We start from the raw sequence: 25,169 nt of genomic DNA on the forward strand, positions 1-25,169 counted from the left end.
GGGACAGAGAGATGGGTTCATATTATTATAGTTTTTAAATGGGACATTGTGGTTGAACTTAGGGCCGACTTATATCTTTTGGTGCGTCCTTGTTATTTTTCACACACACACACACACACACACACACACACACGCACACACACACGCACACACGCACACACGCACGCACGCACGCACGCACACGCACACGCACACACCTTGTGCGCGTTCTTCAAGTGGTCGTAATACACTTCCTCGATGGCTTGGAAGTAGATGACTCCTTTCAGTTTGGCTTCATGCTTGTCTGCAAGGAAGGATGAACACATAAGCTCACTTTAGACAGCATTCAACACCGTGTTGTTGTGTTGCACACAATGTCAACTTAAGCAATGTTAACTTCAGGAACTTGCATGTAAACACTTTTATTAACAGCTCCTCAAAATCACAAGATACCAAGATCCATCTGATAGGACTTTACTCCTGCTTACAAGCGACTACAATACAAAAGGATTATCCATAAACTAAAATAAAATACAGAAGAATCAAAAAGGAGACGAAGCAACATCCTAACCCCGCCCCAAAACAGAAAGGCTTCGTTATGGTTCAACGTTGAAGCAACGACCACGCAGTTGCTTCAACAAAGTTGTGACTTGTTTTGGTTCTGCGTCTAGTTTACGTTAGCAGACCAGTCAGTAGGCAATCAGTGTAACTTTGCGTCGCCTCGACACAAGGTTACACTTTTTGTGAAGCCCATCAGGCCCCTTGTGGTGGATGCAAGGAGGGTACACAAGGATGTAATGGGTCCGGAAAACTCCCTTGCGTTGCGTCAACGTGGAACCATAACTAAGCCTTAACAACCCCCCCCCCCCCCCCCCCCCCCCCCTCCGAAAGCTCCCGGGGGGCTCACCTGCGTAGTAGGACAGCGTCCGGCGGTTGCGGTCGAAGACGAACCAGCGCTTCTTCCAGGTCTTGATCTTGCCGCCCATCTTGACCAGGTAGCCGCGGCAGGTCTTCTCCGTGAGCGACAGGTGGAAGCAGGTGTCGGCGCTGTGGCCGGCCGACTCGATGTGCGAGCGCAGGTCGAAGTCGTCCTTGCGCACGGGCAGGTAGCGGGTCAGAGGTCGCGACTGGAACGGAGGAATTTAGAAATGGAAGATTTTTTATTTGAATAATCCACTAAAGCTGCCAGAGGGGAGATTTGACAATTATGAAACGCGAGAAGAAAAGAGCTGGAGGATTTCAATCAGGAGAGCGATGCCCTAATTGGTCAGAAATGAAAAGGAGGCAGTCTGAAGCCCAAATAGTCTCTTACAGAGGAAGGGACAGTCAAATAGAAACAGAAAATTCTCACAGAGAATTAGCTCACAGACAGCTGTGACATTTCTAAGAAATTCCCTTTAATAAGCCCCTTAAATATATCAAATGAGTGAATCCTTTCAATGATCCAAAATGAATCAACGCTCCTTCAAAGGAGGAACACAAACAAAAAAACGAATCAAGGGAAACAACCCAACACAAAGTCTCGCTCTCTCTCTCTCCCCCACCTGGGCCCTCTGCTTCTCCCGCAGCTTGACCTCTCGGTCGATCAGCTTCTGCCTCCTGCTGGTCTCCTCCTGCAGCCTCTTCTCCAGGTCCTCCCGCCGCCGCCGCTCCTCGTCAAACGCCTGCTTCCGCACCTCCATCTCCTGCTCCTGAAAGGGTTCAGAAGCACGCAAGGCTGTGTGAGACGCAACCCAATGTGCCCAACGTGGGGGTCCACCTAGGGACTATCTTTGATTTGATCTATGCTTCAAGGTGATGTGCCCAAACCGGGGTTTGGGCACATCACCTTGAATCAAAGCATCCACTAGATGGCGTATATTATTGATGTTTGTAATGAACAAATCCATGCAGCATTTTAAACTTATTTGAGTGGTTTTTAGAACTGCACATGTAATGGGGGACTGCACGTTTATTTGAATTCATCAGATCACTTTCCTATTTCAGTGGCAGCCATGTGGGCTTTGATACAGCGGCATATTTGCAGCTTCTGGTATTCTTTTTGGGCCGATGTATTTTGATATTTGATCCAGAAAAGGGCAAGAAATAAGGCTTGGGTTTCTAGTTTCTATGTATGTGTATATCATATATTGTGTGTGTGTGTTTGTATGCGTATGTGTATGTGTGTGTCTGTATGTGTTAAGGATATACATTGTGTGTGTGTGTGTGTATTTCACCTTGTGCTCCAGAAGGCGGCTCTTCTCTGCTTGAGCTTCCAGCAGCATACGTTCCATTTCCTCCATCCTGGCCACGTTGGACGTGCTGGCACTACACACAAACACACACACATACACAAAAAGACACAATTAGCACTGTGTAGTCAACAGAACATATGGTTGGGAGAAAACACATTTCTTATCAAAAAAAATGTAATGAAAGATCTAAACAGCATGTTCCGCTCGTACACATCTGAATTAAAGATTTGAGGTATGCATGACTTTTTGTGTGTGTGTGTGTGTGTGTGTGTGTGTGTGTGTGTGAGAGAGAGAGATTGTGTATGTGTATTGGCAGCCAATAAAAGCGGTCTGCTGCTTCTCATTTCCACTTCAAAAGGAACACCTGGAACCATTCTTCGCCGCGACTCTCTCTCTCCCGTGTCCAGACGTCATCACACTCCACAAATCCCCCTTCTCCGTCCACCTCCCAATCCACTCCTAATCCACCCCCTCCCCATCTTTTCCTCATATCTTTACCTCCGTCCGATCACGTTTAGCCAAACCCTACATTCTGAACTTCTCTATCTGTACCTCCCATATCTCCACCACCAATACCTTATTCAAATCATCATTAGCATTAAAAACCTACCTTCTCATTTTCAATCTGGGAAACCAATGACTATCGTCTGGCGTCGATTTTCCTCTTCTAACAACGAGAAGTATTGCTGGGCTTCAGGTGTCGCCGTATAATGGATTAAGGATAATGGATATCATCTTCGTCTTCCAAGCATCGGTCATTGATTTCTGTCTGCGTTTCAGGACCAGACAACATTTTGGCTGTTTGTTTGCAAGCAACCAAAGCCCGATCAAACGTAATTGGTCGATGTAACCAGACTACAAACGGAAACCAGAAAGCTTCAGATGCCAAAAGCCTACAGACTCTGCATTCATCTGCAGACATCTGTTTATAGAGGACATCTTATTTGTAAAGAATCATACAAAAGAGGCAACAAGTGAATAGTAGTGAATAAAAACTTTGCATGGGCAATTTCGTCCCACTGTGATTGGTTGAGCTCGTACTCCTTGCTAGCACGGCGGGCAGTCGGGTCTTGATGGTAAAGACACATGGGTGAAACCTTTAACCTTTGCCATGGCCTCGCTCCAAATCATCACACTCATGCCTCACGTATGTGCATACTGCATACATGTGTCTTCCAGTATTGCTCCCTTGAAATGTTGAAGGCAGCTGCCTGACTGTTGTGTGGATGCCTGTTTCCCCCTTTCTCTTCAAGATAACGTGTTTTTGATAGAACTTCTTGGAACGGACTTGGATTGGTCTACATATGTTAAACATGTGAAGAGAGTCCGTTGCTGCTGATCCAAGTTTTCAGGGACCAAATAATCAAAGGATATCTCCGGTATGTAGACCGAGACGTGATTGGTACTTATAAATAAACAACTGCTAGTAAAAAAGTACTACAGACTTGATCTGGACTTGAATCAATGGAAGTCAGACTACATATCAAGCATGTTATATGGTAGGACAACCGTTGCTGTTAAAGACAGTCAGCTAAAAGAGCCAGTTTGTTCCCTTGCTCTGGGAGTGAACAGACCACCATGGACCTGCCCACACACCAAGGTTCCACACGCTGGATAGATAAGAGTCTTTGAAACAATAGGAGTTTGGAGGAGATTATATCTCAATGCATAAAGTATGATGACATGGCATTAGACAAGAAACAAAGAAAAGCAAAGCAATGATAAGAATGATAAAAAAAGACCTCAATCAATTAGACGGATAACAAAAAAGTCAAAGAAAACGCTATACTTTTTGCTAACTGAACAAGCCTTAGCATGTAAACAAAATAAAGACGATATTCAGATTATAATTGAGAGGCAAGGCTGTTCTGATCCTTTCGTTGTTCAGTGATACTCAAACTAGCCTTGCCTTAGGGTCGTCCTAAAATATGTATTTTAGACTGTTTAATCTGTGATGGATTGCACTGTATACACATGGATACTGTCTGTCGTTTTATAATCTTAAAATCACATAGGAGCACTACATCATCAAGCCCAGAGCTAACATCTACCCTGAACCCGCATGCGTGGCAGTTTGTATATACGTGGGTGTTTGTGTATTTTGGAGTGTTTGTGTACGTGTGCACGCGTGTGTCTGTGTTGGATCAAACAATCCTGATCCCAGGCATTCCAGGGAGTTGCCAGAGCTGCCCCAAGGATCCTCTCTCTCTGTCTCTCTCCCTGTGTCTTATCCCTGTGTCTCTCTCCCTGTGTCTCCTCCCTGTGTGTCTCTCTCTGTGTCTCCCTCCCTGTGTCTCTCTCCCTTGTTCGCCCTCATCCTCCCTCCCCCCTTGAAGAGTGTGCCACATCACTGTCTTTATTCACCAGTGAGGAGGGCCTAGCTTCACAGAGGTCCCCATTAGCCCTGGGTCAAATACACACGACAGACCTTCCTAACTGACACCATGCCACAGAAAAAGGGACACACTCAACAAAATTTCTCTTCCTCTCCCCATCCCGCCCTCCCCTTCCCGCCCCCCCCCCCCCTCCTCTTGGGAATGGTTTACATTAGACTTTAGTCTATACAAATGTGTGTGTGTGTGTGTGTGTGTGTGTGTGTGTGTGTGTGTAATGAATGGGAGAACAAAACAATAGCAGCATACAGTAAGAGATGGTATATGGGGAACACATAGAAAAATGCAATTAGGAAGGTAGTGATTTAGAGAAATTATAGGTGCCTCAGATAAACACCCTAGCATAAACACCTCTGATGAGCTCTGAAGTGTTCAATGTAAGAAGCATTTAGATTGGCTGCTTGCAGTTATGTCCCCTGCATCAGAACACCATCTACTACAACATAATCTCCACACTCAAATCAACATGCAAATTCCTAAGTTTAAGTAGTTGAGGACTAAATCGTAGTTATAGTCGTAAAGGCAACTTAGACATTTGCAAAACAAACAGTTGTATAACAGTAATTACAGTGAGAGGTGATTTGTTGGCTGACTAAAGTGTTCCAGTGTGGGAGTGTGTCTCCCTTCATCTAAACAACATGAAATGGGGACGTTTTCAAAGATTTACATTGCAACATCAATGCAATGCAATGGTCTGTAAAAACCAAACACGGTTGACGAAAAAAAAAAGGCCAGTAAAAACAAATCCTGAACAATTTACTCCATCCACATATGCTGGATATAAATCATGATGCTCAGATCAAAGCAAGGTCTAAAAAACAAAAGACAGCATTCCAGAAGAGACCAGAGAGGGATCAAATTCCAATCCACTGTTTGACTGAAGTATTCCCGCTCAACCCAGAGAGACAAGTGGCCAGGAATTCTGTTACCTGCAGCAAGGAGCGATTTGAAAGGAGGTACCCCAGTGCAGTTCATCTCTGCCAAAATGACCCTCCTTCTTCTCATACCTCATTTACATGCATATCTGTTATCCATCTGCCCTCTGGAATCCGGCTCTTTCCAGGCCAAGGCCTAAAAAACATTTCCCTTTCTCTGCACCCGGACACCGGTGTCTTACCTCAGGCGATGAGAGGGAACCCTCCTCACGGTGATGATTGACTCCATTCAGCCTACGTCTAAGCGAGGTTCGGGGGTTCAAAGCCCCTTCAAAAAAGAAATCACGACTTTTCCAAGAGACGTCTCTCAATCAGTTCAGCACAGATTGTTCCTGCTCAAAGGCGGTCCCATCTCTGGTCAGGTAGGATGAATCAAGTGCTCTGACGTTCAAGTCTTCCAGTACAGATCCATGCAAAGGTACGTTCCTGCAAGAAATCCCAACTGAATCCCAGACGCGGCACTCAGTGTGCAGAGCTGTGAATTCAGACCTAATCCTGGGAAACCTTTTACGATGCTCAGGGATGGCGCCGCAAATTGGCAAATGGGACCGTTGGAAGTCTGCAGCTCTGCAGAGGCAGACCGAACCATTGGGAGCAGATAGAGGGAAGGACTGGGTGAAGGGGGGGAAGTAGACTGAACCACTGTAAATTGGGGCCGAGGCGAGGAAGTATGCACCACACATGGTTTGAGTCCTGCTGGGAAGGGGGGCGTGGAGGTAATGGAGGGAGGTCACATTCTACCTCTGCATCTTGATTCGCTGCCTTCATCCTGACCAAGGGGGAATTAGATGATTGAATGGACGCTCGCTCGGAACGTGCACAGAGAGAGAGAGAGAGAGAGAGACACAAACACACACACACTCACATACGCAAAGCTATAGGTTTCCCTAGTTCTGTAACCCGAGTCCCTCGGATGCTAATCAAGTCTACACACACACACACACACACACACACACACACACACACACACACACACACACACACACACACACACACACACACACACACACACACACACACACACACACACACACACACACTTCCCAGAGGATTGACCGCATCAAGGCGGGAACCCACTGCTTTGCAGTTACACACTTTTTACATTAACCGACTTCACCCTCCTTCTTCCCCTTCATCCTTTGTTTGCCCCCCCCCCCTCCCTCCCCCAACCTCCCTTTCTTTCAACAGTCCATGTTTCCCATTATTTAAACTAAAGAGACTTCTATGTTGTCTGTCCAAAAAACTGTAAAACAGTTCTTTAAGTTCATATTTTATGAACTTTTGAAATGTAAGTGCCGGCATTCTCCCTTTTAATGTCCGTTTCTGTTTGCTTTCTCAGATTCGTGTCAAATTTCCTGAGGCCAAAAGGACAGTAGGATAGTGTGTGGTCGAAGAAAGTATGTCAAGTAAGTCCTTCCGAGTGGCTTTCTGCCGCCGTTTACGCACAGACACAGACACACAGACAACGTTCACCCCACCGACCGACTGTCCCCCGCCTGCACTGACCTGGAGACGTTGTCGGGGGAGCAGGCGGAGATGCTGGTGTCTATGGAGTCCGAGCTGTCCACGCTCATGGTGTCGAAGGGCTGGTTGTCACGGTAACCAAACGAGTCGAGGTACACGTTGGTCTGGGACGCCGCTCTGGAGGAAGGTTGACCTGGAAAAAAAAAAATTAAGAAAAAAGGGCCAGCGGTCGTTAGCACACGTCTTCCGAGTGTATGAGTGTGTGTGTGAGTGTGAGTGCGTGTGTTTACCTGGCCGTAGCTCGCCCTCTGGGGCAATGGTTAGCTCATTAGCCCCTGACCTTATATCACAAATCCCTGCCACGGTGAAATGTATTCAGGTGTGCTCCGACCACCAATACAAAGAACATGAACACCCAAACCCAAACACTCCCTATGGCGAGGTTGAAAACTCGTTCTTTGATATTCCTCAGGAAAAAGAGATTCAGTTCAGTGCAAAAAAAAAAGAAGTGGTTTAAAAAGAAAGCTCTCGGCTCTCTCTGACACGATCGCCGGACTAACTGAATGACTCATCCAACACTCTTTAAACAGAGCTACTGGTCTCTTGACTACAGGAAGGGCACACACACAGCTCTGATACCATCTGTCCCAGACAGCGGACCCACCCATCTGATGACCCCGCTCAAGGGACCACAAGGGACCTATGGGGCCAAATAAGCTCCCTTTCCTAAATAACTTCCACCCCCCCCCCAACACACACACACACACACACGCACACGCACACAGAGGACACACACACACACACACAGGACACAATGGATCCCAGTCTCATAGACAAACTGGGAGACATCTGCTTGCATGCCATTCCTGCCTCTACCCCGAACCATAACCTATGATATGTGCTTCATGAATTAAATCCAAAAGGATTACAAAGCGTCCGACTGTGTGGTGAGTGCTGCGTGATGTGTGCCGCTGGGAGCGGGGAGGTCTGCCTGGTGGGACAGCGTGTTGTAGTGCCGAGAGTTTGAACCCCTCTGTGGTCGAACACACGAGAGTTCACCGCGGATCCAAGCGCTTCGAAGGGAAACGCAATCGAGACGACGGTGGGAAACACAACGAGCTCCTGGGGGGTGCTTTGCGCTTGTGTACGAACCGCACGCACACACACAGACACGCACGCATGCTCGTATACCACCTACGTAACATTTAATAGAGCTGCCTTTGACTAATCACATTCCAACATCTTTTCCGCTAAAAATACATGCGTACGTAAACAAGGGAGATATGGTTGGATCCACCCAGAAATGCACAGACACGCACGCGCCCTCCCACCAACGCACCATCACATGACGGCACCAAGTCATTTATGGTTCACCCGGCAGTAGATAAAACGCTACCTTTATGCAGACGACGGGATTCTGACTCCTTGTTTGAGACGGAGAGCATTCTGGGTAGGAAGCTGCCACAGCTGGAGCTCTGCGCCAAGGGTTGGTGGGGCTGAACGGAAACCGGCAATAAGGAAAGAAATAATCGTCAATAGTTTGAAAATATTTGCATAGAAAAAACTGAAGATTGTACAGAAAACCTCATGTTTCTAGAGCCTAGAAACATGATTTGTTTCTAGGCTCTAACACAATTTAACAAAGTATTCAACTCGATATGATAGTGTTTTGTGTGGTTCGGTGTGTGTGAGCCGAGAGGCGTACCTTGTTGGGGTAGCTGCGTCCGAGCGTGGCGCAGGAGAACTGGGAGGGCATGGGGGGCGTGGTCCTCTTCCTGGGTAAGGTGTCACTCATGTGAGTCCCGCCCTCCTTCTCGTACCGCTTCCTCTCCTCCAGATGTCGGAAGTGCTGGAGACACACGCGACGCAACACACACACACACACACACACACGTAAATATACGACTGCGGATCGGAGACGACATTTTGCCAAGACACACACACACACACACACACACACACACACACACACACACACACACACACACACACACACACACACACACACACACACACACACACACACACACACACACACACCTCTATGGATGCATACCCATATACATGCCATAATGCACATACCGAACCATCCCATGACAAAAGTCGTACATCACACCAGGCATTTATTTAATAACGACACGCGCGCACACACCCTTTACCTGCCTGTGGCGGTGGCGGTGTTGTTTGACAGGGAGAGGGGGAGGAGAGTCGGAGGGGAGGGGGGAGGGCTCTCTGTAGGACACCATGTTCTCCGGCCAGTGAACAGAGGGCGTTTTGGAGAGAGGGCGGGGGGGCCGGCGTGGGGGGGGAGAGGAGGGGGAGGTGGAGGAGGAAGGTTGGGATGAGGAGGAAGAGGGTTGGGAGGAGGAGGAGGAGGAGGAGGAGGAGAGGGAGGAAGGTGGGGAGGTGGGGAGGGGGAATTTGTCAGACGCTGGGAAGGGACAGAGCTTTGGAAAGAAGAGAGCAACTCTGTCAGAAAAGGGGAAAAGACGGGAAGGAGAGGTGGGGAAACAGGAAGTCCACAGGGTGGTCTATGTGCGGAGGAGGAATATTCCTCGCAATGGATTTTTCTAATGAAAAAAGGAAATATGACATATGACAACACACACCTCACCCTCGGACGATTTTGGAGCTCCGTCGTCGGGGGAGGAGCTAAGCTCGGATTCGGGGGAGGTATTGGTGTAAGTGGGGGCAGGGGCGGGATTAGAGTCCCCCCCGCGCTGGGAGTAAATGTCATTGATTTCACTGACTGTGACATAACCCTGGAACATACCAAGTCAGAAAACAGGGGAGAAAAAGAGGGTGAGTGGTGAAGTATGGAGTGATTCAGCCAAGGTGAGGATGTTTAATTAGTCATTAGTTGTTAATACACTACAAAACATTTTATGTAGCTGAATTTCAGTTTCAAAGCAAAATTGCGGATGGACATGACACAAAAAGTAGTAGTTTGATATATTTTTTGTAATTTAGTAGAACATTTGACAACAAACAGTTAACATCGTACAGTTAATATCGGTTATTAGTGGAAAAGACAAGGCCTTGACACGTGATTCCTTAGTAAGACAGATGGAGCTGCAATTTCAATGTTAAGCTGTGCCCGTGTGTGTGTGTGTGTGAGTGTGAGTAGAAGCTGAGAGGAGCAGGTAGAAAATAAAGAAATATCCTGATATCATTTGTTCTAGGAGTCATTCATGTGTTCCATCCCGTAAAAAAATGGACGAAATACATTTCAATGCCATTTCCTTCAAACACGAAGGGGGATAAAAGAAGTGGAAAACAAACCTAGGAAGGGAAAGGGAGGAAGAAATGTGAAGAAACATGGCAAGACGCTTCACCATGAGAGAACGGAAACCCCAGACAAGACGTGAGAGGGTGAGGGGGAGGAGAGGGTTGAGGGGGAGGAGAGGGAAGGGAAGATGGTGTACCTCTGCGTTCTTTCTAGAGAGAGAGGAAAGAAGGGCTGCGAGGGCCCGCAAGTCAGCAGGAAGAGGAGGAGGAAACAGAGCGTTGTCACGACAACGGTCGCTAGGGGATCGACACACGTCAGCCAGATTTGCTTTATTCTGGGATGCAAAAGGAAAGGAAAATGGAAGAGGTTTAGAGTGAGCGTTTGGCCCGGACGACCAAGCAGGTCCAACGCTTAGGGCGGATGTAAAGAGTCCCGACAGGTGTGACGGGCTGTCAATCGGTCAGACGTACCTCCCTCAAGGTGAAGCCCCGCCCCCCAGTGAGGTCAGCATATTTTCTCTCCAGACTGCCGAGGTTTTCCTTCTCCTACGAGGGCAGACAGAGTAACAAGAAACATGACTAGCTGAGGACTTGGAAGGTTTTTCTTTCCATCCTTTAACTCCAAAACAATCTAATGAACGGGAGCGTTTATTCGGTTTACGACAGGGAAATAACGAAACACATACAGACATAACCACAAAGGCGCAAATAAAAAAGTTTCAAGACGTCTCGCAAAAGCTTTCCTGAGAAACCGTGGGCATGTTCATATATTTACTCCTGTAAGTGGATGATGTGCGTGCGCATGCACACATGCACACACACACACACTCACACACACACACCCACCCTCTGTAGCATCTGTTCCAGGTTGCTTTTCTCCTTCAGGAAGCACTCTTTCTCTCTCTGTGCCTGCTGGGTAATTTGTGTGGCCTGCTTCTTAAGGGTAAGTAACCGCTCCTGCAATCAAACAGCAAAAACATTCATTTAACTTGACTTTAATGCCCTTACAAAGGCAAACCTTTGTAAACCTTTAAATGTCTTAACATTCTACTTGATTTCTATTTGTATAAGAGTATTATTCAGTTGGAATAGCAGCTTCAATTAAGTTAAACGCGTGGTTACGCATTAACATCCTCCTCTTCGTCTTCATTATTATCAACAGACTAATCCCTACCATTTTATTGGTGACGTACATAGAAAACCATGGCAGACCGCAGTATCTGCACGGGGAAACTGCAAATACTGCAGGCTCTCTTGGTTTTTGGTCCGATTTTGTAGTCACCATGATTTTAACATATTCTTTTCGCAAAAACAGAGAGTTTGAATCAAGATGTTGTGTCTCAAGATAAAACATATATACCATAGCTAACTTTGAGTTACATTTACCTATACCCAAAATAGCTGTTACTACGCTTTGCCATTGTAGGGCATTTTACCTAGAAGTAATTTACCTTTGCTCTAAGCAGAATGCATTTACCTTGGCTTTACACAGAACGAATTTAAGTTGGCTTTCCCCAGAATGCATTGACCTTGGCTTTACCCAGAATGCATTGACCTTGGCTTTACCCAGAATGCATTGACCTTGGCTTTACCCAGAATGCATTAAACTTTGCGCTTCACGTAGCTCTCTTAATATAAACACACTTTATTTATACTGACAAACAAACTAGGGGTTTGAAATGCAGCAGAACACTGCATTTGAGAAAAAAGTATTACTAGAAACTTATACTGACCAACAAACTAGGGGTTTGAATTGCCGCAAGACACTGCTTTTAAGAGAAAAGTGTTCAAAACATACAGGTGATGGACATTTATTTTGCATTAAATATTGAAAATTGAATATCATGTCACACATCTTTTCTCCAATGTCAAATCTGATATTGGTGCTAAATCACACACACACACACAAACACACACACACACACCTTGCGCGTGACCATGCTGCGCTGGTAGTCGGCGGCCTCGCGGAGGAGGTGCTGCGTCTGGTTCTCCTTCTCCTCGTCCTGCCGGCTCTCGCTCTCCAGCTGCTGGAACTCCAGGTCCTCGAAGCGCTTAGACTCCGCCTCCAGGGCCTCGCAGTCCTAACGCATGCGCGCACACACCGAAAAAAATATAAAACAGAGGAGAAAATAAAGCAAAATGAGGGCAGAAGAGCCGCTATTGTATTGAAGACCGCAGAAAGAAACGATAAACTGGTAAGTCACATGCCAAACCAAACACAGCTAATACCACACACTGTTAATACACCTAACAATCCGTGCATCACACTGAAACTTCCCAAGAAATGATTGGAAGGTACATTTCCCATCCAATCAGCATACCTAATTGGTTTACATGAATAGAAAACTTAGTTTGCCATTTCTTCCGTAATAGTTAAAAAGTGCATCATAAATGTTCACTTTTACAGAATTAATTGGAAACATTTCTTTTTACAAAAACACAGCAACAACAGACAGAAATGACAGAGAAAGACAAATGTCATTTGATAAACGCACACAGATCTTCAACCCAGCAACACCAAGCCATGCAACGCACAACAGACGACCACCATGTTGCCTACACATACGCTCCCACAAACATCTATCGCTCTGGGCCCAGCATGCGTGCGTAAGATCAGATGTCAGTATGAAGCATCTACAGAAAAAGACGCTCAATGCTACAATACAATTCAATAAAACCGTGTGTTTTATAATAGGCAATGATTTCAAAAGCGTTAGCACCAACATACATAACAAAGTGATGCTTCGGACGGCTACACAACATATCAGCCCCTGGCAACATACAAGTGTCTTGAGCATGAGGAAGAGGACGAAGCAGAAAGGTGGGATGAACAGGACCAGGGGGTTGGCAGAGTCAGTATTACAGATTAATAGTAATAATAATTATTAGTTGCAATAACACTGATATAATTGTGCGTGCGTGTGTCTGTCTGTGTGTGTGTCTGTGTGTGTGTGAACACGTTTATATATCTTAATTGGAACATTCACCTAATCATAAGCTTATGATTATGTGTATTGTGTGTCATCTATTTTTTTATGATGTATTTTAAATATAGGATTTGTATCTGTATGTTTGTATGTGTGTGTGTGTGTGTGTGTGTGAGAGTGTCCATGTGCATGTGCTCGTGTGCGTGTGTACTGACCCTGACCAGCTGTTCCTGCAGCGGCTCCTTGGTGGCCTCAGGGCAGCTGTCCAGCAGGGTGCGCTGTTCACACACACTCTGAGCCAACCTCTCTACCCTGCCCCTCTCTATGCTCAACAGCTCGCAGGCCTGCCACACACACACACACACACCCATATGTGCACACAAATGCACATGACCGCAAACACACCCATACGTGCACACAAACGCACACGATCGCAAAACACGTACACATATACACACATTCACACATGCAGGCATTGGCAGGCGTGCACACACACACACACACACACACACACACACACACACACACACACACACACACACACACACACACACACACACACACACACACACACACACACACACACACACACACAGGACAGAGAGGATAGCAGCGTTAGTGGGGTACACAGGAGGCACAGTTAGTTACTATGGCGACCGGGAGGCCGGACAGTCCTGCAGGGGAGGGGGGGCGGGGGGGAGGGGGGGGGGGGAGGTAGAGCATGAGGTAATGAGGAGGAGCCGAGGGGAGGAGGTACCGGGGTTAGACAACGAGGATGGATGAGATGGAGGAACGTATTGTTGTAACGTGGAATTAGGAGGTCATGGTTTTATGGATGTTTATATGGATGGACTCACACATACACATACACACACACACACACACACACACACACACACACTGTCACCCTCACACACACAGCCCAGTAGCATGTCACGCTTTCGGCCACTAAACACAGAAGACCTAACACCCATCTCCCACATGGTTGGGTCTTGCCTCACTGCATTGAGGGAAGTCTGTACAAGACTCAACATCAGAAAAGAGCGCCAGACTTCAACTACACACCGGAGACACTCACCCCATAAAGACACTTTTCTTGGAAACACCCTGGGCTATCCGTCCAAACACAAATATACATTTCATACTTCACTGATGCTACACATGAATGGAAATACCCCCTCTCTCTTACACACACACCGGAGGACATAGCAGGACCACTGGAGAACTGCTGCAGCCTGTACAGTATTAGCAGCTGTATATTTGGACCACGGTGGCCAGAAGAAGGATTAACGCTCACACGACCCATCAACGAGACCCATGTGTGGTGCGTGTGTGTGCGCGCGCGCGCGTGTGTGTGTCGAAGTGCACACACGCATTCGTGAGGGGGCTTTGAGTAAAACTTAATTCAATAATGGCTGAATGCCAATAAACTAATACAATCCCTCCATCCACCCCATCCCTCAGGATTGACATCTGTTCATCGCCTTGTCGCTCGTTAACCAGGGCAGCTCACTGTGGAGAGCGCCCACCATTAGGTTCTGTACTTAGGGCAGCGACCCGGGTTGGATTCCTGCCCACGGTCCTTCACTGCATGTCCTCCCCTCCTCTCCCCTCCCACACTTGGCTGTCTAACTCACTGTGTTTTCATGAATTTTTGCAACAAAATCTCGAAAAATGGAAAAAAAACATTTTCTAAGATACTGGTGACAATGACTCTTTTCTGGTCTTCCATCTTGTTTTAGGGACATCCTGTCTGCAGTGTCCCAGTCACAACAAACGTCTCTCTTACCTTCTCTTCCTCATCTGTGGGGGTCTACGTGTCCTTGTTGGCTGATTCTCACAACCTCCCCCTACATAGGAGCACCACATCGACAGCTGGTTTGAGTATATCCACCCACCTTGTCCTTCTCCGTCTGGGCCCTGCTCTCCAGGGCGTCCATCTTGCTGTGGAGGTCCTCCAGGCCGTCCTTCTCCCTCTGGAGCGCAGCCAGCTCCGACTCCTGCTCCGCCTCCACCAGGGCACGCTCCACCTCCACCTGCAGGACAGACACACACACACACACACACACACACACACACACACACACACACACACACACACACACACACACACACACACACACACACACACACACACACACACACACACACACAGTATGAACAACGTGTGTTACCAATTTGTTGTATAACTTTTTTATTTTTTTATCTGAACGTCAACGAATTCCATTCTGGGATTTCAAAAACTAAATCAAACCAAATCACAAATTAATCAAATAACAGATCCAAACATTTCATCGCCTGTGTTTCATTAAGACATTCCAACTTAACGATGGAAATATTCCAATCCCTCATCCATTGCTCGGGTCTGTTTATTTTCCTCCCCTTTCGTAGCCGTTAAACCTCGCACCGGACGACCGGGGCTCTGCAGGTCAATCGCTCTCGGCCAATGAAAACACGGGAGGACTCCAAGCCCCCCCCACACCTGTGGCCGCGCCCCCCCCCCCCCTCACCTCCCGGACGGACTCCTCCATCTGGTTGCTGAGCTCCTTGACCTTCTGCTCCAGCTCCTCCATGTTGTCCAGCACCTGGACGCGCTCCTCCTCCGTCCGCCGGGCCTCCTGCGCACGCCGCTGCCGTGCCCCCTCCTCCACCATCTGGGGGGGGGGGGGGGTTATGACATCATCAACACAATGACCCCCCCGTTGTAGCCCCACTGTAGCCCCGCGACTCGGGAGAATAATAATAATAATATGTTTAATTTGAAGGCGCCTTTCTCGGCACTCAAGGACACCGTACAAAGGTACACAAGAGTCTTTCAAAAGAAACAAAAAAGATAAGAGAATAATAATAATAACGATAGTAAGAGGCATAGCCATAGGCAGTTTTGAAGAGATGTGTTTTGAGCGTGGGAAACGGTGGTCAACTGTTGGGTACCGCTCGGTAGGTGTGGATGTGTGTGTCTATTTGTGTAATTTGTTCAGCATGTATAATACACACACACACACACACACACACACACACACACACACACACACACACACACACACACACACACACACACACACACACACACACGACAGCTGTTGTTGTTTCTTGGGTCACTTTTAGCACTCTCTAATCCAATAAGAAGGTGTCTCCACTTTGTATGGGCACTGGTGCATCTGAAGTTGTGTGTGTGGGAACTGGGGGCACAAGAAGTGGCTCCTGGACACACACACACACACACCTCTTTCAGAGTGTGAAATCTGCCACGTTAAGTGTGATTAAGCCCTTGATGGAGACTCTGGGAGATGACACTACACTGTGATGTGATGATGAAGTGTAGGTAGGTGACGGGCCCAACTCTCTCTACACTTTAATCACCCCCCCACTCTGCTTCCCTGCGTGTGGGAGCATTCAGGGAGGAGGCATTTGTTTGGACTTCACGACTGACACGATTGCTAGCTAATTGTAAACTGTAAAGTGCCAAGGTAATTGGACAACTAAAATCTCTATGCACATGTGATACAATGTGGTATCATTTTTGTAATTTTATAATAATAATAATAATAATGCTATATTGGTTGGAATACAACTATGTGCAGTTTTCTCTCCTACCTCATTGGTCCTTTGCATGCGTGGGGAGGGGGAAGGGGCGGAGCTCCGCAGACTGACGGCCGGCGACTCCGCCCTGCCGTCGCGGTTCCCGCTGCTGCGCCGGTGGCGCGCCCGCGGCCCGTCGTCATAGTAACCGTTCTCCGGGGAGAGGGGGCCGCCGTCCCGGTCGCCGTTGACGCTGCCGTTGAGGGCCGAGACGTCGGAGAACACGGAGGCGGCGGTGGCGTCGTCGTCGTCGATGGTGACCTCATCGTCGCCGTCCCGGTCGTCGTCGTCGTCGTCGTCGTCGTCGTCGTCATAGAGACGCAGCTTCTCCAGCTCCTGGTTGATCTTCTGGAGGTCCGACGCGGCCGAGCCGGCCCCGGGGCCCTCATCCTCGTGGTCTTGGGCCCCCAGCTCCGAACACAGGGACAGGATGGTCTCCAGCCGCTGGCGTTCCTGAGGTGGGGGGGAGGGGGAGGGGGAGGGGGAGGGGGGGGGAGGGGGAGGGGGAGGGGGGGGGGGGGGGAGACATAGAGTCACGCACGGGTCGGAGAGGGGGAGGATCGGAAGCTGAGGATCAGAGAGCGGTCCGGGCCGCGGGCTCCCTCGCTCGTGGGCTGAACTCCCCGGAGGACATTTTAATCTTTTATCGGCGCTGCGAGGCGAGGCGACCCGACTACTGACTACGTCCCCCCCTGACGGACCTCACAGCAGAACTGACTGACGGACAGATGGAGTATGTATTAAAGACTATTACAGTATAATTCGGCAGCATACTTCATGCATGTTTTATTATGTTACTACAGTATCGTATGATTATATTATTTCAAGATTAGATTAGATATTATATCATGCATCATACATTTGTAAACATAATGTTCTATATCTAAGTCCAAACGGTGAGCTTGCTTGTAATGATGCATATATAAGTACATGACACACCACTCGGTGCATGACCTTCCACTATTATTAAACCCATATACAAATTCATTCATTACCAGTCCAGTACATGCAATTTGTTAGACAGTGACTTAGTTTTAAGTAATGTCTAATTTTCAGTTTTAATTTCCAAAAGTTACCTGTGGGAGCATTGCAGCCGTTAACTCCTCGAGATAAAACAATGGTAGGCCTGTTGAAAAATGTCTGCACCGGTCAAATCCCACACAAAATCCACTCTACTCAAAGTCTATATCTACAAAGTCAACATATCCACGTAAAGAAAATAGCGTATCTATTCCGAGTAATCCACATGCTATTCCCCAAGAGAGAAACCTTCTGAGACGCTCTCTGTGTTGCGTGTACCCCCTTCGAACTATGGAGGCTGAAGAGGCTCAAAATACACCCCCCATAGGTTTTACCCTCAGCTCCCTGCTGGTGGGAGCTGCACTGCACCCCCGCCTGGGATCATTACATTAGTGTGTGAGAGTGTGTGTGTGTGTGTGTGTGTGTGTGTGTGTGTGTGTGTGTGTGTGTGTGTGTGTGTGTGTGTGTGTGTGTGTGTGTGTGTGTGTGTGTGTGGGGCTATTAAGAAGGTGGACAACTGTGAGCTGTGATTTGTAGTCTGTTCGGAGGACCTTCCCAATACAAAGACAGTATGCAGAAAATGAATTTGAGTAACAAAATATAAAATTAAAATGTAAAAAACTTGACGCCCTCATCATTGATATACCAATACCCCTTTCTACAAACGCATTTAAGAATATACCATCTCAATCTCATAGACTTTAAATCAAATAAAACCCACACCAGGACCTCATCCAGAAACAACACTACCCATAAACAAGACAATCCTGAACGTGTCAGAGATTGGGAGGACACCACGTTTAATGACAGTGGCACAGCGAGCCTGTGCCCAATGTGTCACCTTGTTCTATTCTCATGGAGACAAGCCACTGTAGAGCTTATGGTAATCAGCAATCAAAAGAGAGAGAGAAGGATAGCGACAGAGAGCGGGAGGAAGATAAAGAGTAGATGATTCAGAAGAGTATCAGTAGAGATACATCAAGAGTTAGTGGAAAAGAAGGGGAAGGGGAGAGGGATGAATGTAAAACTACAGGGGGGCATATGAGCTGTTGGTTTGGCACATTGTCACGCAGGGGATGAATAAATAACATTTATATCTCCTTCCATTTTGCATTCATCTAATTTATTCTCTTCCGTTTATTGTTCAGGCAATATGAATTTAATGAAAGAGTGTCTAGTGTTTAATGAAAGAGGAACACAGGGTCTGTATTTTTTCAGAAATCCCCTTTGTCTCTTCTCTTAAGTCTTCTTGTAGTAAAACTCTTGGCTGCATATCGATGCAGAATGATGTCTTTACTCTGGGATCTGTAGCTGTCGTCTGACTGGAAACGTCCATCTGTCTTTTTTTATGCAAGTCTTTTACATGTAAGACACAATGTCCCCAAGTGTGAAACTATTCCTTCTGGATGGAGAATATTGGTAATAATTCATCCAAAAGGCCAGATGTCATTCCTGGTAGCACTTAGCACAGAGTCGTCTGGAAGCACACCAACCACTAGAGGGCAGACGCGGGCAAGACGTGCCAAGAAAGCCAGTCAAAAATTCTGATCCTGCACAGTATAACACTGCGGGCCACACACACCAACGGTTTATGATCCATTAAGAGAAGACCAAATACTTATAGGACAGACGGCTTATCCCCGCTCTACAAGGTAGCGTATTCTGAAGCCATTCTGTATCAGTGAGGAAAATAAACAAAGCCAAAACGTTCATAGCAACGTTCTTATTACAGGGTGAGTTCTTGACTGTGTCTCCCAGTTTACAGAAGCGCGGGTGAGCTCCAACCCACAAGCTTATTCAACTACGGGGCAATGCCCGGTCAGAGCTCAAAAAACAAACCGAGACGTGCACCAACTGTCAAATCCAAGCGTATGCAGGTTTGAAAGGACGTATCAGTGTTTTAGATCTGTGTTTTCTATGGTGGATATCAAGGTTGCTTTAGTGATATGAAGTGGTATTCCATGGGCTGATGGTGACACCAAGCTGGTTCCCATCAAAGTGTGGTCCTAATTATCTTGGAACTGGATAAGACCCAGAAGAAGAAAACACACACACACACACACACACACACACACACACACACACACACACACACACACACACACACACACACACACACACACACACACACACACACACACACACAGGATTGTTGTGCAAACAATTATAATCGAATTAAGAACCGGCAGGGCTTGTTTTTCCCCAAATATTTTTGCATAGGACGACTTTCCCAACATAACATCCCCACAGTCCAAGCATTGTGCACTGCAGTATTTATGCACCTGCCATAGTATAACCAGGCCCTGTAATTTAGGCTGGGTTTCTACATCAGAGCCATCAGCCCTGTGGCTCGTTCAGTGGTCCAAACTCTGGTGGGCACTTCTCCAGATTTGACATGGACAGATGTGTGTGCGCGCACAAACACACACACACACACACACACACACACACACACACACACACACACACACACACACACACACACACACACACACACACACACACACACACACACACACACACACACACACACACACACACACACTCAATCTCACTCTCACTCTCTTAGTTTGGGTTGGCGGTGAAAGGCATCTATTTAGTGGCGTGCGTGCGTGCGTGCGTGTCAGGGAAGGACATTTTAAAAAGTACCCGAGAGGTCAGACAGAAGAAAAACATTCCTATCCTGAGCGTATTTCTTCCTTCCAGCGTGTTTAATCTGTTCCATCAAAACAAATGTGGAACTGGACTAGGAGGGTAATAAAGAGCAGCCGAGGTGATGTTTATGATCACTGGTGCACACGCGCCATATGGAGGGCACGTGGCTCCCCTCAAACGGATCGCCCCGGGGGCTCCGAGGGTGCAGACACATCACTCAGGAGGGCGGCAGTGGACCAGGAGGTAGAGCGGGCTGGCTGGTCACCGAAAGGTTGCTAGTTCGATGGAGTGTCGAGGTGACCCTGAGCAAGGCACCTGACCCTAAACTGCTCCCGACGAGCTGGCTGTCACCTTGCATGGTTGACCCCACCGTCGGTGTGTGAGTGGGTGCATGAATGGGTGAATGTCAGGCACTACTAGGGCTGGGTAAAAAAATCGATTGAATCGATTTTCGATCGTTCTCTTTTACATATTGCAATATCTATTCATAGGGCATGACATTGTTTTGTTTTGTAACCATTCTTTTTTTTTTTGCACTTTAATAAACAATGCCTTAATGCAATTTGCAGTGATGGAATGTTGTAGTTCAAGTACACTTTTCACACTTTTGCAATTCCTTTCTAATTTAAAAATTGCACTTTGGTGACTTTTTTCTTTTCCAATTTACAAGTTTGCACTTAAAACCTGTTGTTTTAGATGAAGAGAAAAAATAAAGTACATTTGTATTTTGTTACACAGTTGAGCCATTTTCCTTATTTAAGAGCCGATTGAATCTAATCAAATCGAATCGTCATTAATCGATTCAGAACCTTATGAATCGAAATCGAATCGATTTAGTGAATTGGCCAGGATACCCAGCCCTAGGGCGTACTGTAAGGCCCTTTGGATGACAGCGCTTCATAATGCAGTCCGTTTCACTCACCAGCCTCTCCACCTCCTGCTCGCGGAGCCTCTCGTCGCGCTGCCTCAGGTGGTAGTCCGAGAGCTCCTCCTTCCCGCTCAGCGAGCTGATGCTGCCCCTCCGCTCCCGGAACGCCCCCGGCTGCGGCGGCTGGCCGGGCCCTAGCCCCGCCTTGCCAAACGACTGCCTCCTCTCCCCGAAGCCGGACCCCGCCTCCAGGCCGGCCTTCCCGAACGAAGCCCCCCTCTCTCCGAACACCGGCCGCTCCTTCTCCCCGGCGGGGCCGGAGCCCCCCGGGCTGAGGGAGGCCAGGGAGCTGGTGGAGGTCAGGCTGAGCTTCTTGGCGACGCGGGGGGACGACGAGCCCCCCGCCTTGGACGGGAGGGTCACGTCGGGCGGGGTGGGGCCGCCGGCGGAGCTCGGGGCGGGCGAGACTAAGGGGGAGGCGGTGCTGCCGGCGGCGGGGGAGTAGGGGGAGTAGGGGGACGGCGAGGAGGAAGGGGAGGAGAGGAGGAGGGCCGGGGACTGGGGGCTGGAGAGGGAGATGGACAGGAAGCCGTCGCCGTGCGCCGCGCCGTGGCTCGGGCCGCCGTGCCGCGGCGCCTGGCCGCAGCTGTTGTTGCCGTTGTGGTTGTGGTGGGGGTGGTGGTCCCGGGACGGCCTGTAGGCGCCGCTGGGGTCGCCGCGCCGCGCCTGCAGCGCCGTGAGGGTCATGGCGCCGTTGCTGCTGCCGCCGACGCCGTGGTGGTGGTGCTGGTGGTCCCGGGGCGAGGGGGGGGGGCAGAGGCGCGGCAGCGAGCGGCTGTGGCTGCCGGCCGTCGACAGCGAGTTGAGCGAGCCCGCCGAGTACTTCCTGGCCCTGGGGACGGGCGGCGTCTCCTGGTTGCCGTAGCTACGGCGGCCCAGGCGGGGGCTGGAGGGCATGCTGGCCGCACCCCCGGCCGAGGGAGAGCGGGGGGAGGGGTACGGGGAGGAGGAGGCGGGGGGCGAGAGGAGGAAGCTGTCGCTACCGGCGACAGAGTGGGAAGACCCGCCCCCGTTCCACGTGGTCAGCAGGGATTGGCCCGGCTGGTTGGCCGGTTGGGTGCGGCCGGCCGAGGAGCGGGAAGAGGAGGGGTCAGAGCGGCGGGACGGGGAGGGAGGGGCCATGCCTTTCAGGGAGAGGGGCGGGCGCTCGGAGCCGTAGAAACGCTTGGCCTGCTCCTGATAGGACGAGGACACGGCGGCAGGCGTGGTGGGTGGAGACTGTAAAGAAAAACACAAACAATAAAACACACAAACGATTATAAATCAACCGTTGACATTATTATGCATGAAACAGGAGGAAAACGGATAAAGAGCTGGGCCTGCATTTAGGACGTGCTGTGGTTTTAGAAACCGTGGGCCCGCTCAAGGCTGTCCTTGTTGGACCCTTTTTGTAAAACAAAACAAACAACCGCCCTCTTCCAGTTCTTAGCCTCAGAGTGGAAACCGGGCAGGGAGGACATCTCAAGGCTACCCTGTGTCTGAACCCCGGCTCATCACTTCCCACCGCCGGTTGACAGGGACTGCGGAACGCAAGACTCCCAAGACAAGATAATAAGCCCCGGGCTCTGTAATGGGCGCTGTCGGCAAAACCAGGACAGCCCTAGGTTAACCATAATCAACGGTGCGTAGCGCCAGAGCGCAACGCACACTGAGCTAATAAGTAAACCCTGGTTTAAAGAAAATACAAAAACACACACCACACACACACACACACAAACACACACACACACACACACACACACGAGTGTGTTTGTTGATGGGTCACACAACACATAAGAAAGCCACTAACAAGCACCACAATCAGTAACCCCTGGATAGCGTCGCTAAGCTAACTGCGCGTGTCCCCCCCCGTCACCCACCTGAGTCATGCTGAAGTACGAGGGGTTGGCGTCCCCGTTGGCGCGCAGGCTGTTCTCCAGCGCCTGCTTCTTGCGCTGCAGCGTGTCCATCAGGTCCCGCAGCTCCGAGGCGGAGCGCATGCCCCGCCCACTGTTGGCCCCGCCCACCAGCGAGTGGCCGTAGTCGCTGCTGAACTTGAGATAGTCTGTGAGGGGGAGGAGGGGGCAGAGAAGAGGAGTGGATCAGTGAAGCCTGTAGAGAAACTGGAGAAGAGAGGGAGTGCATGTGCAGCGTGCGTGTGTCTGCTGCTGGGTCGTAAATAAAGATTTGGTAATTTGGCATCTGTAATGGGTTCTGGATGGATGGCAAGAGTCCAAAACCAGTGAAAAAGCTGAATCGAGACATGTGGCAAGGGAAGGGTGTGGGAATGTGGAAATAGAGAGAGATAGGGCAACACATTTGGAGACAATGAAAGGCCGAACCCGAGCACTTTTCAGGGTCGTAAGGCGTGAAAACAGTGAGAGAGGGGCCCGAGGTTTCCCTCTCCTTTAGAGTGTACCTGAGGCCAACGCTATTCATAGACGAGGCCGCCGGCAGGACACACACGCACATGCGCGCGCACACGCACGCACGCACGCACGCACGCACGCACGCACGCACGCACGCACGCACGCACGCACGCACGCACGCACGCACGCACGCACGCACGCACGCACGCACGCACGCACGCACACACGCACACACACACACACACACTTAGAGGCGGCCAAACGTGGGTCACGTTTCCCCGTTTTGGCACACGAGGAAATATGAGTGACCACAGAATGCTCTGGAATTTCCACAAAAGCCCACCCAGCCCCCCCCACCCCAACCCCACCCAAAAAATTTTTCAACCCATGCATCTAAAAAAAAATCACATTCAAACCCTAAATAGACGAATGGACGTTTTTTAGACACATGCACACCCACCCACAGTCCTGTGCAGAACAGTGATAAACCATCGTACGGATGCTTGTATTAGCGGTACAAGCCGCACAGATGAATGCTCCGGGGGCCTCTCCTTCCATGAGAGGGAAGGCATAGGGCCCCAGAGCTCCAAACATAGCTGCTTTGTGATGGATTTAACACCACATACATCACCGGGCGATAGAAGCCTTTCCAACATGAAAAAACAAGGAAAGGAAGGCATCAGGGGTTTTTTACTATGGAAAGAGAACCGTGTTACCGTGTTAAAACAAAGACCACCCTGCGTTTAACAACCACACACACAGTGCGCTAAAACGGACACATGTGGTTGTAGCTAATGCAGATACACACTTTTGCTTTCCAGTGCCCATCCAAAGTGCACACGTGGACTCTTTAGTGTGTGTGTGTGTGTGTGTGTGTGTGTGTGTGTGTGTGTGTGTGTGTGTGTGTGTGTGTGTGTGTGTGTGTGTGTGTGTGTGTGTGTGTGTGTGTGTATGTGTTTGTGTGTGTGTTCAAAAAACGTTGACGCTTTTCCAGTGTTTTAAGTATGGGCGTCATTAGAAAACCCTAAAGTAGAAGGTATGCTGAACGCATCAACGGTAATATTTTCACTGGAGGGGAAGTCTTGGTGAGCATTTGAGTTAGTATTATGAGGTACTATGAGGTATCGTGAGAGAGAGAGTGTTATGAACATGAATGCGTCTGAGACAAATCTCCAACCTTAAATGGTTGAGGTAAATGGGTCAGAAACGAAAGACATCATGAGATCCAACACACACACAGTGTTTGCCTCCATACATGGGCAGATTTATGCTTACGGTCTGCCTCGCGTAAAACACTTCTCCCCCACTGAGCTAAGTCGGTGTGCCTGGGTTTCGTAGCCTCTTTCAAGTGTGTGTTTATGCGTGCAAGAAGTGTGCGTGTGTTTAGGCAACATCATATGCATCTTTCAGCTTGAATATGAAATAAGTCATTCTGTGTTGGGTATAACTAAAGAGAGTGTGTGCGTGTGAGCCCGT

General features: G+C 48.8%; 1 protein-coding gene across 1 annotated transcript in view; it reads right to left on the bottom strand.

The window, feature by feature from the left end:
• The window catches only part of LOC132452052 (pleckstrin homology-like domain family B member 2), a 38,597-nt gene that overhangs the window by 1,727 nt on the left and 11,701 nt on the right, over positions 1-25,169 (bottom strand). Inside the window, 18 exon segments of the mRNA XM_060044409.1 lie at positions 198-283; positions 887-1,106; positions 1,524-1,670; positions 2,196-2,286; positions 7,048-7,198; positions 8,402-8,501; positions 8,711-8,854; positions 9,615-9,767; positions 10,431-10,568; positions 10,705-10,779; positions 11,080-11,190; positions 12,159-12,314; positions 13,376-13,504; positions 15,059-15,196; positions 15,671-15,814; positions 16,758-17,195; positions 21,340-22,563; positions 23,205-23,389. Of these exon segments, the coding sequence (XP_059900392.1) occupies positions 198-283; positions 887-1,106; positions 1,524-1,670; positions 2,196-2,286; positions 7,048-7,198; positions 8,402-8,501; positions 8,711-8,854; positions 9,615-9,767; positions 10,431-10,568; positions 10,705-10,779; positions 11,080-11,190; positions 12,159-12,314; positions 13,376-13,504; positions 15,059-15,196; positions 15,671-15,814; positions 16,758-17,195; positions 21,340-22,563; positions 23,205-23,389 (3,830 nt within the window).

This window comes from Gadus macrocephalus, chromosome 23, assembly GCF_031168955.1.
Source record: "Gadus macrocephalus chromosome 23, ASM3116895v1".
In the NCBI taxonomy this organism is placed as follows: Eukaryota; Metazoa; Chordata; class Actinopteri; order Gadiformes; family Gadidae; genus Gadus; species Gadus macrocephalus.